Source organism: Opisthocomus hoazin, chromosome 15, assembly GCF_030867145.1.
Source record: "Opisthocomus hoazin isolate bOpiHoa1 chromosome 15, bOpiHoa1.hap1, whole genome shotgun sequence".
In the NCBI taxonomy this organism is placed as follows: domain Eukaryota; kingdom Metazoa; phylum Chordata; class Aves; order Opisthocomiformes; family Opisthocomidae; genus Opisthocomus; species Opisthocomus hoazin.
Genome location: NC_134428.1, coordinates 20,701,353 through 20,717,273, shown reverse-complemented (window position 1 = coordinate 20,717,273; position 15,921 = coordinate 20,701,353). Strand labels below are relative to the sequence as shown.

Below are 15,921 nucleotides of genomic sequence, written 5' to 3'. Positions count from 1 at the left end.
GAATGACGGAAAGCTGGAGAATGGGGAGGTTATGGGCAGTCAGACTAGCTGTTGGAGAGAGGAGGAGAGTGAGCAGACAGGTTGGAACAAGAGCTGTGAAATAAACATTCCAGTTATTTTGAGAAACTGTTATTCAATGTTACAAAATGGAATTTATTAGATATTTTCCTGCAAGTGCTTTCCAGAAACCGGGTCCTGTCTGGGAAGGACTAAAATTCCCTCAGCTGTTGTTCATTGACATGAAGATTTTCACTTTTCTTATGATGCGGACAGTTGCTTAACTTCAACAGTTTGGAGTCCACTCCTATTTTGAATGACTCTTACCACAAGACAGCTGCATGAACACTTCCAGTGCTTTATGTTAATGACTGCACTTAATAGTATGTTACACAGAATCACAGAATCACAGAATAGTAGGGGTTAGAAGGGACCTCTGTGGGTCATCTAGTCCAACCCTCCTGCCGAAACAGGGTCACCTACAGCAAGCTGCACAGGACCTTGTCCAGGCGGGTCTTGAATATCTCCAGAGAAGGAGACTCCACAACCTCCCTGGGCAGCCTGTGCCAGTGCTCCGTCACCCTCAGAGGGAAGAAATTCTTCCTCATATTCAGACGGAACTTCCTGTGCCTCAGTTTGTGCCCATTGCCCCTTGTCCTGTCACTGGGCACCACTGAAAAGAGCTTGGCCCCATCCTCCTGACACCCACCCTTCAGATATATGTAAGCATTTATAAGATCCCCTCGCAGCCTTCTCTTCTTCAGGCTGAACAAGCCCAGTTCCCTCAACCTCTCCTCGTAGGGGAGATGTTCCAGTCCCCTCATCATCCTCGTAGCCCTCCGCTGGACTCTCTCCAGTAGCTCCTCATCTTTCTTGAACTGGGGAGCCCAGAACTGGACACAGTACTCTAGATGAGGCCTCACTAGGGCAGTGTAGAGGGGAAGGAGAACCTCCCTCGTCCTGCTGGCCACACTCTTCTTGATGCACCCCAGGATCCCACTGGCTTTCTTGGCAGCCAGGGCACACTGCTGGCTCATGGTTAACCTGTCGTCCACCAGGACACCCAGGTCCCTCTCCGCAGAGCTGCTCTCCAGCAGGTCCACCCCAAGCCTGTACTGATGCATGAGGTTGTTCCTCCCCATGTGCAGGACCCTGCATTTGCCTTTGTTGAACCTCATCAGGTTCCTCTCTGCCCAGCTTTCCAGCCTATCCAGGTCACGCTGAATGGCAGCACAGCCTTCTGGTGTATCTACCACACCTCCCAGTTTGGTGTCATCAGCAAACTTGCTGAGGGTACATTCTAACTCTTCATCCAGGTCGTTGATGAAGAAGTTAAACAAGACTGGGCCCAGTACTGACCCCTGAGGGACACCACTTGTTACCAGCCTCCAACTAGACTCAGCGCCGGTGATGACAACCCTCTGAGTTCTGCCATTCAGCCAGTTCTCTATCCACTTCACCGACCACTCATCCAGCCCACACTTCCTCAGCTTCCCTAGGAGGATATCATGGGAGACTGTGTCAAAAGTCTTGCTGAAGTCAAGGTAGACAACATCCACGGCTCTCCCTTCGTCCACCCAGCCAGTCATGTCATCGTAGAAAGCTATTAGATTGGTCAGGCATGATTTCCCCTTGGTGAATCCATGCTGACTACTCCTGATAACCTTCTTTTCTTCCACTTGCTTCATGATGGCCTCCAGGATAAGCTGCTCCATCACCTTTCCCGGGATGGAGGTGAGGCTGACCGGCCTGTAGTTCCCTGGGTCCTCCTTCTTGCCCTTTTTGAAGATTGGAGTGACATTGGCCTTTCTCCAGTCCTCGGGCACCTCTCCTGTCCTCCAGGACCTCTCAAAGATGATGGAGAGTGGCTCAGCAATGACATCCGCCAGCTCCCTCAGCACTCGTGGGTGCATTCCATCGGGGCCCATGGATTTGTGGACATCCAGATCACTTAAGCGATCCCTCACACAGTCCTCCTCGACCAAGGGAAAGTCGTCCTCTTTGTAGGCTTCTTCTCTTACCTCCGGGGCCTGGGATTCCTGAGGGCCAGTCTTAGCACTGAAGACTGAAGCAAAGAAGGCATTCATTAGCTCTGCCTTCTCCGCATCCTCCGTCACCAGGACACCCGCCTTATTCAGCAGCGGCCCCACGTTGTCCCTAGCCTTCCTTTTGCTGCTGATGTAGTTGAAGAAGCCCTTCTTGTTGTTTTTGACATCCCTTGCCAGCTTCAATTCCAGGTGAGCCTTGGCCTTCCTCGTCGCATCCCTGCATGCTCTCACCACGTTTCTGTACTCTTCCCAAGTGGCCTGCCCCTTTTTCCATTTCTCTTTCTATGGAATCTTTCTAAGATTCCATATTAGATGTTGAATCTAATATGTAGAAAAGACTAGAAATTAGCCCAAGATGGTCCACAGGAGCTTGAGGTTTCAGATAAGACTCTGTTGCTAACATAAAAGCCTTCTCCAAGTTGTGGGTACGTGGGATCTTCAGGGCATCCTCAGTCTTAAGCCACAAGCATGTTTTCCCCATGTGCTCATGGTTGAAGTACCAGCTTCAGTTGGCCTACAGAAAGTGGTTCCATCATAATGTCGGGCCTGGGAGATGTTTCTGACTGAACTGCAGCAACATCAGCGTCATGGTGGGTGTTGTGTTTTGCATGTGGTAGGTGCTACCTCTGTTACCTCTTTGTGTCTCTGGCCCTGCTTACCTCGAGTGGGGCACGGTTACTCACTGATGCTCAGAGGAAGCTGTGTGCCTTCCTCCATCCATTGTCCTTCAGTCCTCTGGAAAACTAGAGGCAAAAACATATTTGGGCACTTCATACATTAGAACGTCTTCTCGTCAATTTATCCCTTCTTCCCACACTCTGTCCTTTTCTGTTTCTTTATACTTTTGCCATGTTTCTTCTGCCTTGTTAGCCACCTCCTTCCCAACAAACCATTAAGCAATAACAAGAGAACAAAAAGAAGTGCTTGCTTTGCATGTGTTGCCTATTTATAGATTATTCAGTTAAGCCACAGTGGCAGTCAGTCAGAAATGTGGTGAATCCTTCTTTCAAGAGTGTGCCAAGAGAGGATCTTTTTAGTTTGTTTGCTTTTTTTATGATTTTTGCTGGAGCCTTTACAGTGTGCTTAAATTCCTTTGGGATTTATTTATTTTGAATAAATTCTCAAATAAAAGTATAAGAGTTTTGCAACTCTTCAAGGAAGTTAGAGGACTGTGACCGTGGTGCGCAGGGATGTTTGATTTTATCTGAGGGTGGTAAAAAGGTATTTCGCACAATTTTTTTCTTCTAATTGTCATCTTGGAGGATTTTTAACATTTTCAATGTAAGGAATGACTTTGGATAGAGGTAGTTAGCTTCTTTTTTTCTTTTTTTGCTACGAGTTCAGGAAAATTCTGCCTCTAAATCCTAGTCTGTTTGTAGGTGAGGTATAATATTATAATCCGAAATTTTGACTGTGTCTGTGGCCTTGCAAAGGGCCCGTGATCTTTGTGCTTTGGTTTCTCCTGTTGTTGAACACGGCTGGTGCTAACCATTTTCAGTGCCTCGTGGGGCGTTGGAGAGGTGGAGGAAGTTTACACCAGCACATCCCAAACAGGGAGGCAGGAGTTGTGGGTGAGGCACAGGTACATCACGGGTGAGATGTTGCATGAGACCTACATTAATAAACTTGGCTGGACGTTTGCTGGCTCCGTGGGACATGCTGAGGTGTGGAGCGTTGCCAGGGTTTTTTGAAGTGAAGTTTCTCTGCAAGGAGGCTGGAAACCACTGATTTGTGCAGTACCTGGAAGTGTAAGTGCTAGCATTCTCCGTCTCGGGTAGGAGCTCTTCGCTGTGGGTAGGTGTGTGTTGGGAAAAGGCACTGCGATTTTTTGTAATGCCGCATATTGCTGGTGAGAACTAAGGTTGGTTTTGCTTTTCCAAAACAGATTTAGAAAGCAAATACTGTTTCAGGCTGGGTCTCTGCATTTGCCAGAGCCTCTGCAAAATGGTTTTAGCAGCCAGTAGTTGTTCTAGTTTGGGGGGTTTTCCCCTCTTTTGTTTTCCCCCTCATTGCTCTTTGTTTTTGTGCCATGATACCCTGGCAGGACAACCAGGACAACGTAGTGTCTTTTGGGGGACTGACCCAGAGAACAGGTATAAAATTCCAAGAGAAATTCCTGCTTGGCCTCAAGTGTCAATATACTTTCTGTGCTGAAGAGGAGACTCTCACTGCTAAACTTGCCTTGCTCACAGTGCTGTGCAGATAATACATGAAAATGAAGGTACAGGAAGAAGGAGAATTATCATCCTGTTTGTTTTTTCATCTCACCTCCTGTGATAGGAATGGATTCTTTGCTCTGGACCCTCCTAGGTCAGTCGCGTTCAGAGCAGCCGCTGGCGCAGATCAGCTGTGCTAAGCACACTGTGACATTTGGAAATCCCTGTCTGGAAGGGGAATTGAGCAATGAGCTTCTGCTAATTATAATAGCTATGTTTAAAATGTGATGTTTGCTTTATTGAGCAAAATCTAACTACATACCCAGACTAGAGACTGGAAGCACTCTGGCAGCGGAGGAGACGGGTCGTGAGCGAAAGCATTCCCAGGGTGGAAGCAAGGGCAATACACGCGTTGCTTTGTCAGAGCAAACATTGCACAATCTTTTCCGGGGGGTGAATGTTGTTACCTAGCAACTTCCAAGAGTGTTTGAAATTTGTTGGAGACCCTGCGAGGCTTAGGCACTTTACCCACTGTTCTGCTGAATGCCAAAAGTACGCTGGCTATAATTTCGCAAGCCAAGAGTAGTGCTGGCTTAAACCCTTCCTTGACCTTTATTTGAGCTAGCACAACCTGTGCAGCAGTACAGAGAACTAGGACAAGAAACCACACTAGATTAAAATTAACCCAGAAGAAAAAAAGTTTGTTTTAAACATGGATCTTGACTTCCCCGATGGCGTTTGCCGGCTGGCTCACAACAGTTGCACTGGGCGGCGTGCCGACATGCCTGAGGGCTCCTGTTGGGAGTGTGGGGACAGCAGTGAGCACTGGTTAGGGACAGGGCTCAAAGCACACACGTATCATTAAAGACATCTTTTCTGAACTAACACCACACATCACCAGCTGCCAGACAGCCTTGGGCAGCTTAGAGGAAGGTACTGCCGTGGAGTCTTCAGGGGTGCTAAGGTCAGTATGAATTGTTCAGTAGCCTTGTTTTAGTAGTTAGAAAGGTTAGCCAAGCGACGGTGATATTAGGAGACTTATATAAAAGGAAAACTGCAGCTGTGCTGCTGCTTAGCTTCTGACATTCTTTGTTTCATCCAGCTACAGATCTTCTGGCTGGCGTCTAATCCATGCACAAAACCCTCTTCCTTGCCATTGCTTCCACTTGGGGTAGAGGCTTTCCATCCATACCCCTTTTGTCTGAATTTCTATTCAGATTCTAACTCCCCTGAAAACTTCTTTTAACTCATAACCAAGTATTAGCGTTTCTCTCCAAAGATACTGGCCACCCACTCGTGTCTGCAGAATCATTGCCACCCGTAGGCTATAGGGGTGTAGAGGCCTCTCCTTCTTGGCAAGCTAGATATTTTCCAGGTAACTGTCAGCCCACTGAAAAGAAATGTTGCTTTATGGTTGGTAGACTGACAATAGCTCTTTATACCTTTAAATTAGAAGTGACACACTCACACAAATCATTATAACAGTACTGTGTGCACACACAGTGCCTGGATCCAGAGACAGTGAATTGGGGTGAATATCCTTGTTTTTGACTTTGAGAAGTGCGGTGACAATGAATCATTCTTAGTGATGAGAGGCAGCAGTGCTGACTCATCGGGCTGAAATTAGAAGGGTTTTTTTAGGTAGAGAAGTAATTCCACCATTTTTTCTGATGAATGAATAAGAGTGAACATTTTTGTTGGCTAATTTACAGACTTCATCAACTAAATGTTGTTTCTTTCCCTCTAGCTATCAATGCTAGTTGGAGGTAACTGACGGGTAGAACCTAGATCTGAGGAGGTGGTACTGGAAAAAGTGCGTAGGAAGGATTGGTAGAAAAGTTCAGTGTGGTAGTCACTGGGTGTCAAATTGCCACCAGTTTTGGTTTTTGAGTTTCCCTTTTTGTGGGTTTGGTGGGTGCTACTATTTACTTTCATCAAGTAATAGGGGTTTTGGAGCATGAACTAATTCTACTGATAATCTAAAGCAGACAAAAAAATAATAATAAAAAGTTGCTGGAGTTAAAATTTTGCCGGAAAATTTAACAAATGCACAAACATTTGCTCCCCCCTTCCCCAACCAACTTTGTTATTACATCTAATAATTATATCTAAAGGGATTCTGTTCCCGTTAGTTATTGTGTATTCTGCTTGTAGTCTCTAGCACTGCTTCCCAGTTCCAGAAGGGTTAATACAGCCTGAAGAAAACATCACGCTCATGAGATCCCAGAATCACTTATAGCACCGGCTTTCAGATCACTTGAACAGCGATGAATAACCAGATCCCCAGAGGCGCTACGTTCCTTTCAGAATCGGGTGCTGGTATCCCTTCACTTCAGCCGCAGAGATTTGATCATAGCACAGTAAAATTAATTCTCTTTAGTGTCCTCCAAATGATTTGTATTCCTTTCCCTTTTTGCTGTTTCCCTGTGGAATGAGCTGATACTCTCCTAATATTTTTTAGTTGCACTAATGTATTAATAATCTGTTTTACTCCTGGCAAGAGATTTGTGGTCATCCCTCAATACGCAGATTTTATGCCAGGTTATCTTTCTGCTGTTGGGTTCAAATTTTGCTAGGGAGCCGCAAAAGAGAAGGGACTCCCTGCTACGACTGCACTCTCAGCTGCTGTTCTGAGGTAGGAATATTTCGGAGCCCGCAAAGAGAGTGTTAGTGGCAGAAGCTTCTCTGATAGGTGTTCCAGTGATGGGGAATGACTCCTTCAGAGAGTCCATCAGCATCCAGCAGTCACTCGTGTGTGTCCGGGAGATGCTGTACCGGCCGACTGCAGAACGCTCGGAGCAATTGGCTTGGCAGAGTTTCATCAGTCAGGCTGCCCTTTGCTGTTGAGGAAGCAGCTGCAGCTCACATTTTGTGTTTGGCAGCGTATTTTCTCCCCAGGGGCTGCAGCACCATTTGATTAGGATGGAGGGAAGGAGACCGATTGCGAAAGTGTATTATTCCCAGCAGAGCTGTGCGAATCTTTTGGTCTCTTTGCTCTGTCTTAGCAAGGTGTTGAACGAAAACATGAAGGAAAAACACGAGGAGAGAGGAGTCACTCAGCTGTTGCACTTCAGTCTCACCTGAACCTTGGCTGCAGCTCGGAGAGTAAACCAAAAAATGCTTGCTCTTGTTTTGAGATGTTTTTGCAGATCTGGTGCTTTATTGTCATGAAAAATCTAGTAACACCTGAGCCCTTTATTTTCCTACCTACCTGCACCTACCTGCTTTCTTTGTAAGTGTTTCAGTCTGGCGTAGGGCTGTCCGATCTCCAGGGACTTGTCCTTTCCTGAATATAATGCTATGCATTTTTCCATCTCCCAGTTTGCTTTGGTACTGTGTTCCTTACCTGACAGCATCTCCCTGGGAAATTATGCGAACAGTGGTGATGGAATAGATTTGGAGAAGTTCAGAATCTTTCTCCAAGTTTTACGTTTTATTGGAGTTGTGAAGGTCACCTTTGCTTTGAGGATCGGGGAGATTAAGTTTCCACCACCTCTGAACGTGGAGGTGCTTGACTCCTGCACTTAATACGGTGCTTAGTCCTGTTACTGCTCGAGCGACGCGGCCCGTCAGGTGCGCTTTGTGTCAAGAGTGGCACCTTGTGCTCAGAGATCCCCTGCGATCAAAGACTTTTGCATGGTTTTACAGAGTGAGGATTATCTTTACATTGGAGTGGGAGGGGAAAAAAGGCGTTTCAGTGAGTTTAGTGCTTTGCTCCGGATCTCTCAGCAGTTTTTAGGCAGAGTGGGAATAAAAGCCAGGTCTCTGTTGCAGAACTATGCAGCTTATTTTAAGCTGGGTTGCCAGGAATAAAGTTGTGGGCAATTTCTGCTCGAAATCCTATCTTCCTTGTATCAGTTGTTCCACGGTGACTTTGTTTAGATCCCTGTCTCATAGTATAACCAGCGAGAATTTGGAGTGATTTCATTACAATAATCTTACTGTCAAGAATTCTTGACATTACTACTTGACCGTGTCTCTTAACACCGAATAAGAGAGCTTGGTCTGTCCTTGAGACTTAAGAGCAAGAGAAGGATTGGTTATTATCTGTTTGTCCGGTAAATCTTGATAGTGCGGGAGCCCGTATCTTGCAGATGTTTTCCCTGTATCTTCAGTAATTACCGCTACAACTTCAGCAGTTTTTCCGTTTGCAGCATCATGGTTCTGTTCGGCACCCAAGGGCCGTGCTCCTGCGTTCTGGTCACCGGCTGTGTTGCGTCTCGCGCTTGGGGGCGGCATTTCCCTGCCGCACATCGCTGCCAGCAGGGACCTGGTCCGCAAAGAAGGAGCGGCTCCTGCTTTTTGGATGAAAAACACGCTTCGCTGCTCTGCGCAGAGCGGTAGCCTGCAGTCCCTGGGTGCTGCGGTTCGCTGGGATGCCCGGGAGCACGAGCCCCTGGAGATATGGGGCATCTTGCTTACAGGTGTTCTAGTTTCCTGTCTTTTGTGTCCTTTCATGGGGTAAAATCAAGAAGGACTAAATTACATGGAAACCCGCATACACTGTGGCCTGAAACGCTTGCTTTTCATTGAGCTGTAAGCCTGTCCACATAGTGTACAGTATGTCAGTAAGTAATGGTCTCTGTTTTGCCTGTTGCAGCTTTTCTGCAAGCCAGAGTCCATGTTGTTTCACTGTATATAAATTGCTGAAACATGTTGAAAAGTTGCTGGGGAGTTTTCCCCCTCACCTTCGCATCAGACCGAGCCCCCTGCCAGCTCCAGTCTGGCTCCTGTAAGATAACGTGGTGGGGTTGATGCTTTTGAGACAAGACAGTTTATCTGTAGCTGTTATTTCCCACTTTATAAAGGATATGCTTATGAATTTATAACCATTAGAACTTTCTTGAGAACAGCAAAACTGGATCTGTAAAGCAGCAGGGAAATTGTTTAACAATGTCTGGTACTGAACTGCCTTACTGATTGTGATCTCAACTGATGCAATTCTGTGAAAGATCAGTAACTTCATCTACAAAACTTGAAAATATTTTAGATTAGAAATGACCGTTTAACCCAGTGTAATTTTGTAGTGCACTGCAGAGATGCTGAAACAACACTGCGCTGCTACCAATCTGCGGTAATGCCGGGCTAATGGATTGAAGGCGGAAGGTACGGGCTAGCGGAGTATAAATGGATACAGAACTTTGAAGGATAAACAGGCAAATGCATGCATTAGCTGTGGAAAGTAGAATCCCCCAGGTGAGATTTCAGATTGAACACTAATGAAAATTTCATTTCAGCTCTCACAATATTTTAATATGCGGGATCACAGTATGCAAATAAGCTGAAGTCGGACTGGAAGTGGCTGAGTTGCTCCTGTCTCGGTCTCCGCCACCCCCATAAGTAAGCTGTCTGTGGCTTTTGTGAAGTCAAAGTTTTCCTCCTGTTTTCACTACAAGCCAGAATCTTATAAAAATACCTTTGTGAGAGAATTAGGGATTGCAACCTTCTCTTCAAAGTATTCTCATGATGTTCCTCTGTTGTTCCATGTAACTCATCAGCGTGGCATACAGAGCTATATGTTTTTAAATTTATGATTGAACTGTGTTACATTTAGTGCTTTCCTGATCAGATTAGTCCTGGGAGTGCAGCCGGGTTTCACAGAATCACAGAATCACAGAATGTTCAGGGTTGGAAGGGACCTCTGTGGGTCATCTAGTCCAACCCCCCTGCCGAAGCAGGGTCACCTACAGCAGGCTGCACAGGACCTTGTCCAGGCGGGTCTTGAATATCTCCAGAGAAGGAGACTCCACAACCTCCCTGGGCAGCCTGTTCCAGGGCTCCGTCACCCTCAGAGTGAAGAAGTTCTTCCTCATGTTCAGACAGAACTTCCTCTGCTTCAGTTTGTGCCCATTGCCCCTTGTCCTGTCCCTGGGCACTACTGGAAAGAGCCTGGCCGTGTCCTCCTGACACCCACCCTTCAGATATTTATAAGCATTTATAAGGTCCCCTCGCAGCCTTCTCTTCTTCAGGCTGAACAAGCCCAGCTCCCTCAGCCTCTCCTTGTAGGAGAGATGCTCCAGTCCCCTCATCATCCTCATAGCCCTCTGCCGGGCTCTCTCCAGTAGTTTTGGGGTTTTCTTCTGTATTTCAGCTGCAGCTTTGATGCACGGCACCTTCCTTGTGTCTCCTGAATTGGACAGAAAGAGGCAACTTTGTGCTTTTTTATCCTTCTTCCCCAGCTGATGGCATCAGATAAGATAGACTGCCTTGGACTGTGTTATAGGTCACATCACACTTCAGCCGCACATTAAGGCCATCTAGTTTGTGCCAAGGAGCTTCAGCTGGTATCTTCTTCTGTAAGTGATTAGATAAAGAAGTTACTGGGAAATTACCCAGGGAAGGGGGGGCAGCCAGCGCAAGGAAACTGAAAGGATTTGGCGTGTTAGAACACATCAGATTGCATATTTCGTTTGATTGGACGCCGATATATCCTTGTAAATTTAAATTGTGTGTTAACTTTGTCAGAGGAGAGGCAAGAATTTACCTTAGAAGTTAATTAATTTGAAATAGCTATTAATTAACATTATACCTAACTTTGCCTATCACCACACTTGACTTGAATTTGCATACAACTGTTGCATATCAAATACTGCTAAGGGTATCTCGAGCTTCGGTGTGCTGTAAAAATGCCACGTTTTGCAGCTGTGTGGCAGCTCTGCCAGGCTGAACCTCCTCCTCATCCCCTCCCGCGCGGCGACGCTGCCCGTCCAGCCAGTGCTCTTCCTGCTGGGGCCCCACAGCTGGGATCCAGAGCTGGCGAAGCACAGCCCTGCGCTAGGCAGCTATCTGGGTTCCCAGGTATTTCGCCCTGATGGGGAAGAATAAAAATGACCCTTTTTAATTTGAGGTAGTGAATGTGCTGCTTGTTTCTCTCCCTTGTAAAGTACCTACGTTGTATTAATGTGACTGTGAAGATAATCATGTTTTTTGATGAAAGCATAAGACTAAAATGATGTTTCCAAATGAAGGTTGTTTTGATTTATTCCCAGTATGCAGCACGCATAATTTTGCTTCTCTAACTCTTTGAAGCAAGCTTGAATTTTATGGCTTTGGCGGTTGCTACTACTGTGCTGTGCCGTACCTGTGAGCTATTTAATGTGCAACATTGAGGAGTAAATTAATGCAGAGCCACAAAGAGAGCGCTTCGATTTGCTAATTGCTTGTAGAGCGGAGGGTATTGTTGTGTAGAGAAAGACTGTTCATTAGAGATTGAGTAGCTAATTTTTTCCTGCAAGTGAGTCTCACATTTGAGCTGCTTGCCTGTCGGTCAGGGCGGTCGGCTCACGTTCAGCCCCAGAGAAGACTGTGGGGCTGTTGGTGCGATTGGTGTTAACACTTGCCTTGTAACCACCAGATTGCTTTAGTTTCATTCATTAAACCCCCCCTGACCAGCCTTCTCCAGCGTTGGCAGTGAAGGCTGACTTTTGGAAGGTACGGAAGATGAATTATTGATGCAGGGAAGCAAGCTAAACAGTTCAGAAATGTCTCCTTAGGAGCCGAATCAGTTCCTCTCCTTGGAAACCGTTCCTGCTCCTCCTTCAGCCCTGCGCTGCAGTATCCCGGCGAGGCCGGAGCACAGGTTATCTTTCCTTTCCTGCCGCTCTCTTTTGAGGATGACAGTAGCCTTGACAGTAGATTAGACTGTGTGTCATGTAAGATGAATGTTTTGAATTGACAAACCCTCTTTTTGGAGGCTTAAAGTAATTGACTGAATACTTGAGAGGATTTGGGTTTTTTTTTTCCTGCTTATGCTACTTATTTCATTTTCTTTTACCTGGTTGTGCTGCCTTCAGTGGGTAAATTAGACTTTACATGTATTTGTGTATCTGATTCTTAAACTCAATATCTGTTTGCTTATCAGATTTCTTAATGCTTGAACTCAGTGATCCATGGGAATTTAATATGTGTATTAAGTAGTGAGAATTTCCTTGGAGCTTGGAGTTAACTTTTATGCATAGGCTGAAAATTCAACGTGCAGGTCTTTCCTACTGAGAGATTCCTGAGATACCGGGTGAATGTGATCAGTGGAAAAGCCTGTAAACCAGAGCTGAGCTACGTATAGGTAGGACATTGCTTTTCCCAGTGTGAAACCCGGAGACGGGGCTGGCAAACAGCTCCAGCACCTGCTGCAGAAAGCCCTCCTGTACCTGCTGGTGTAGGGGTCAAGGGCTCACCGTCTCCTGCCTAGCCACCATCGGTGGCTTAGGGTCGGTGGTCATGCTTGTGTTGGCTGCATGTGGCCAGAGATGATCGAACTGAGATATCTCACAGTTTGTTCCTGAAAAGGTAATTTCTAGGAAGCAGCATAACACTAATTCTTTCATGTCTTTCCTGGTAGATGCCTGGAGCGTGGGGCTGGGCGCAGGGGCTCAGCACGCTGTCAGGTGCTGGTCCAGGGCCCTCTGCAGCTCCTTCCTTCCCCGGCTGCAGTGGCTGGCAGCTCCTCTGAAGCACTCTGATTAAGTGAGATGCGGGGAGAAGTTCAGAGCCTAATTTCTTCTTCATAATTAAAAATGTGTGCATCTGTCATGCTGCTGGTGATTAGGTTGTATTTTCTGGTGGCCTAGAAGGAATATGGCAGTGAATCACTTTGCAAGCAGCTGTCCTCTAACAGCTGAGCTAGGTTCAATATTTGATTTAAGCTAATAAAAAGTCTGGGGTAGGGCTAATGTTTACAGACTGGATGTGATAAAGCATTCAGATCATCTGTTTCACAGCCAGACGAGAGCAGGCACGGGGGATCCCACCAGAAGTTTGGGCTTAGTTCTTCTGTGCCTGTCTGCGTACGTGGGCATGGGCAGGGAGGGACCGGTCAGTTGGGTACCCGCTCCGGTCTGTGAGCACATCAGATGGCATCAGCAGTGCTGGAAAAGACACCTTGTTTCCAGCTGTGTCATTGTAACAGCTCTCCGTGCATGAAATATGTCCCTTTTACTCTTCTGTGAGAGTTGTAGTCGAACCATATATTTAAAAATCTATTAACCTTCGTAAATCATTTTTTCCAGCAAGCTAATAAGTTTAGTTGCTGTTCTCTGAGTTCCCACTAGTTAGCTACTCTTCCCCTTTGAGCTGCCTAGAAATAAATGCAATGAAGGAAACCTACTTTGTGATTTAATTCTTATCTGATTGCTTCTCCAAATCATTCTGTTCTGCTGTTACTGTGCTGCTGTTTTGGACTTGCTGTCCAGGTTTTCTCTAGGTCTCTGCTGGCATAGCAGCTAGAGAGGTTTGTCTTTGGTTGTTTTCCCCAAGCCATGTTATATATAAGATAAATTATGGAATATTTCCCACTTGTATTTCTGATTTCTCCCCTGCCTTTTGTGTTGTTGCTCTCCTGTCTAAAAGTTTTTGCAGCGTCTTCCTGAAGTAAAATGTGCCAGGGTTTTTTCTGTCCTTTTTTTCCTGAATTTTATCAAGGTCTTGTACCGTAAAATGCTCGCATACCCATCTAGTTAAACAGGTTCATAGGCTGCTGTTAGCTTGATATTAGAAAGGAAAATATTTCCACTGCGAAGGTGACCAAAGCTTGTCACAGGTTGCTCAGAGAGGTTTTGGACTTTGCCTTCTTGGCAAACTCGGAACCCAGCTGAGCAAGAGCCTTGAGAATCCTCGTGTAGCTGCCCCTGCTCTGCGTAGGGGATTGAGCTGGCCTCTCCCAGTCGGAGTTACTCTGTGGCTCTGTAGAAGCCTGTACTAACAGGAGCCTGAACAGAGAAATGACCCTCAAATTCAGGAGTGGTAGCCACCATAAGTAAGGACGTAATCCTTAATGGGTCTTTACATCTAGTTCAGAATAGGCCAGTAGTTCCCATCTAAAGGACATCTTCATTTAGATAAGGCTAACAAATATACAGAGAAGTTGGGGGCTTTTTTGATCAAAAATATTCAGTCAGTCTTGAGGTGTTTTGCAAAGACTATGCCAGCATCTCTCATAAGAAACATCTCTGAGGGGATGTGTTCTTATTCTTCTCCATGTGACTCTTTTCTGGCTCCAGCCTGCTGGTGTAATTCTATCTGGTTCAATAGTGGTGGGGGAAAAAAGTCTTTCCCAGATGTCTGCAAATTTATAGTTTCCTGATGTTTCAGTATCAAACTTGGTGATAATTTCATTTTTTCTTCTTTCTTGCTTGTATATGCACTCCATCTTTGGTTAGGACTGGCATCTCCCGCGGTGTTTAATGAACATGTTTCATTCCCCTGCGCCAGGTCCCAGGCTTGTGTTAAACCCCTTTTCATCTTATTGGAGTGTCTGTTCTTTAAGTAATGTCACATCATCCCAGGCCCTGCACAGCAAGAATCTGTAACTTTTTCACTTTCCGCTGAGCTCTGGAGCTGGGAAAGTCTTGAACTGTTTGGTTGGTTGTTTGCAGAACTGAACTTCTGCTGTGTTGAACCCTAGGACCGTGAATTTTTTTGTTGTTGTTTGCTTGCATTTCCGTGCAGTTAGCCTGCAAAGCTTAATGTTTGCCTTTCCTTTGTAATAAACTGCTTGCTGTTTGTGTCTGGTTTGGATGTGGTACTCAGAAGACCCATTTCACGTGTGGCGAGAGATGGTTAGAGGGACTCCAGAGGGTTTTAATGAATATCTGCTTGGAATTACGTGAATTAGTTTGCAGGAAAGTTTCTCTAGTTCTTGTCTTGGTTGTTTATGTTGTGTAAATTAGCTTCTCTGTCATCAGTTCTGACTATTTTTTGGGCTTTCTGCTGGCCAGAGAAAGGCTGATTGCAGTCTGGCAAAGTGTTGTGAAATAGGAGACGTGGGAGGTGATTGCAGTCAGGTAGCGTATGTGGCCTTTCGTCACCGTCTCTGAAATACCCATTTTGTTTAAAATCCTTGTTCGTAAACAAAACTCTGAGAAAGCTCCTCCTCTGAGTCAGGTTTCTATTTTTCCCCAAATTATATAGGGATAATGTAAGATTTTTACGCTCTGGTTTGAGATTCTTTAAATTTCAAATTTCCCCTTAAAAAGGGGGAAAAACCTTATGTTGGGACCTTTTCTCATGGAGGTTTGGTAAGGTTGTGTTCTAGAGAGGAGTTTCTTTGTATTTTACCACAACAATTTTGAAGGCTTCCAAACTCAACCCTGTACCCCAGTCCTTCAGCAGGACATTTGCTGTGAAGTTGCCGTGAAACGCACACACCTTGCGGGAGCCGTGGAGCAAGACTCTTTTATTCTCTAAAGAGAAGCTTGGCAGAGTTGGGTGGGTTTTAGACCACGCTTTATGCAGCTTCCAGAGAACTGGAGAGCAGGCACGGTTCTCTGGCTGGCCCGTGGGATTGAAATTTGGAAATATGGGACAGCTAGTCCAGTGGATTCCCTCTCTGCGCTAAACCTGCTCTTGCTTGGGTGTGTAGGTTGCAGGCTCTTGGGGACAGGATTGTCTCAGGGAATGGGATGCTGAACAAGACCCAGTGCTTGTAATTCCTTTTCAATGCCATGAAAATCGTCTTGCCCTTGAGGGCTTTTCTGGTTGGCGGGAGAGATTTAGTCTTACTAAACTTCCAAAAATACCCTCAGCTTTATTTTCATTTTCCTTTTTTTTTTTTTGTCTTGAAGGCTCAGCTGTCTCAAGTTCTGGAAGAAGTGGGAAATCATAAGCAGAGAGCAGAGATGGTAAGTGTTCATCTTTTGGGGTTTTTTAGTTGTTTTACAGAGCTGTAACATATGCAAAGTTCAGTTCATTTAAACAGTGGATCAGTTCCAAATATTCCGAAACGA

The 15,921-nt window shown here is 45.7% G+C and overlaps 1 protein-coding gene across 2 annotated transcripts in view; it reads left to right on the top strand.

Annotated features, from left to right (window-relative positions):
• The window catches only part of MAD1L1 (mitotic arrest deficient 1 like 1), a 391,040-nt gene that overhangs the window by 179,224 nt on the left and 195,895 nt on the right, over window positions 1-15,921 (top strand). The window contains exons 1-2 of one of the 2 annotated variants that reach the window (XM_075436793.1): window positions 5,067-5,165; window positions 15,760-15,816. In XM_075436793.1, the coding sequence (XP_075292908.1) occupies window positions 15,814-15,816 (3 nt within the window). In that variant the 5' untranslated portion in view covers window positions 5,067-5,165; window positions 15,760-15,813. Of the gene's footprint in view, window positions 1-5,066; window positions 5,166-15,759; window positions 15,817-15,921 lie in introns of those variants that run through there. The other variant, XM_009936518.2, reaches the window with a different exon arrangement.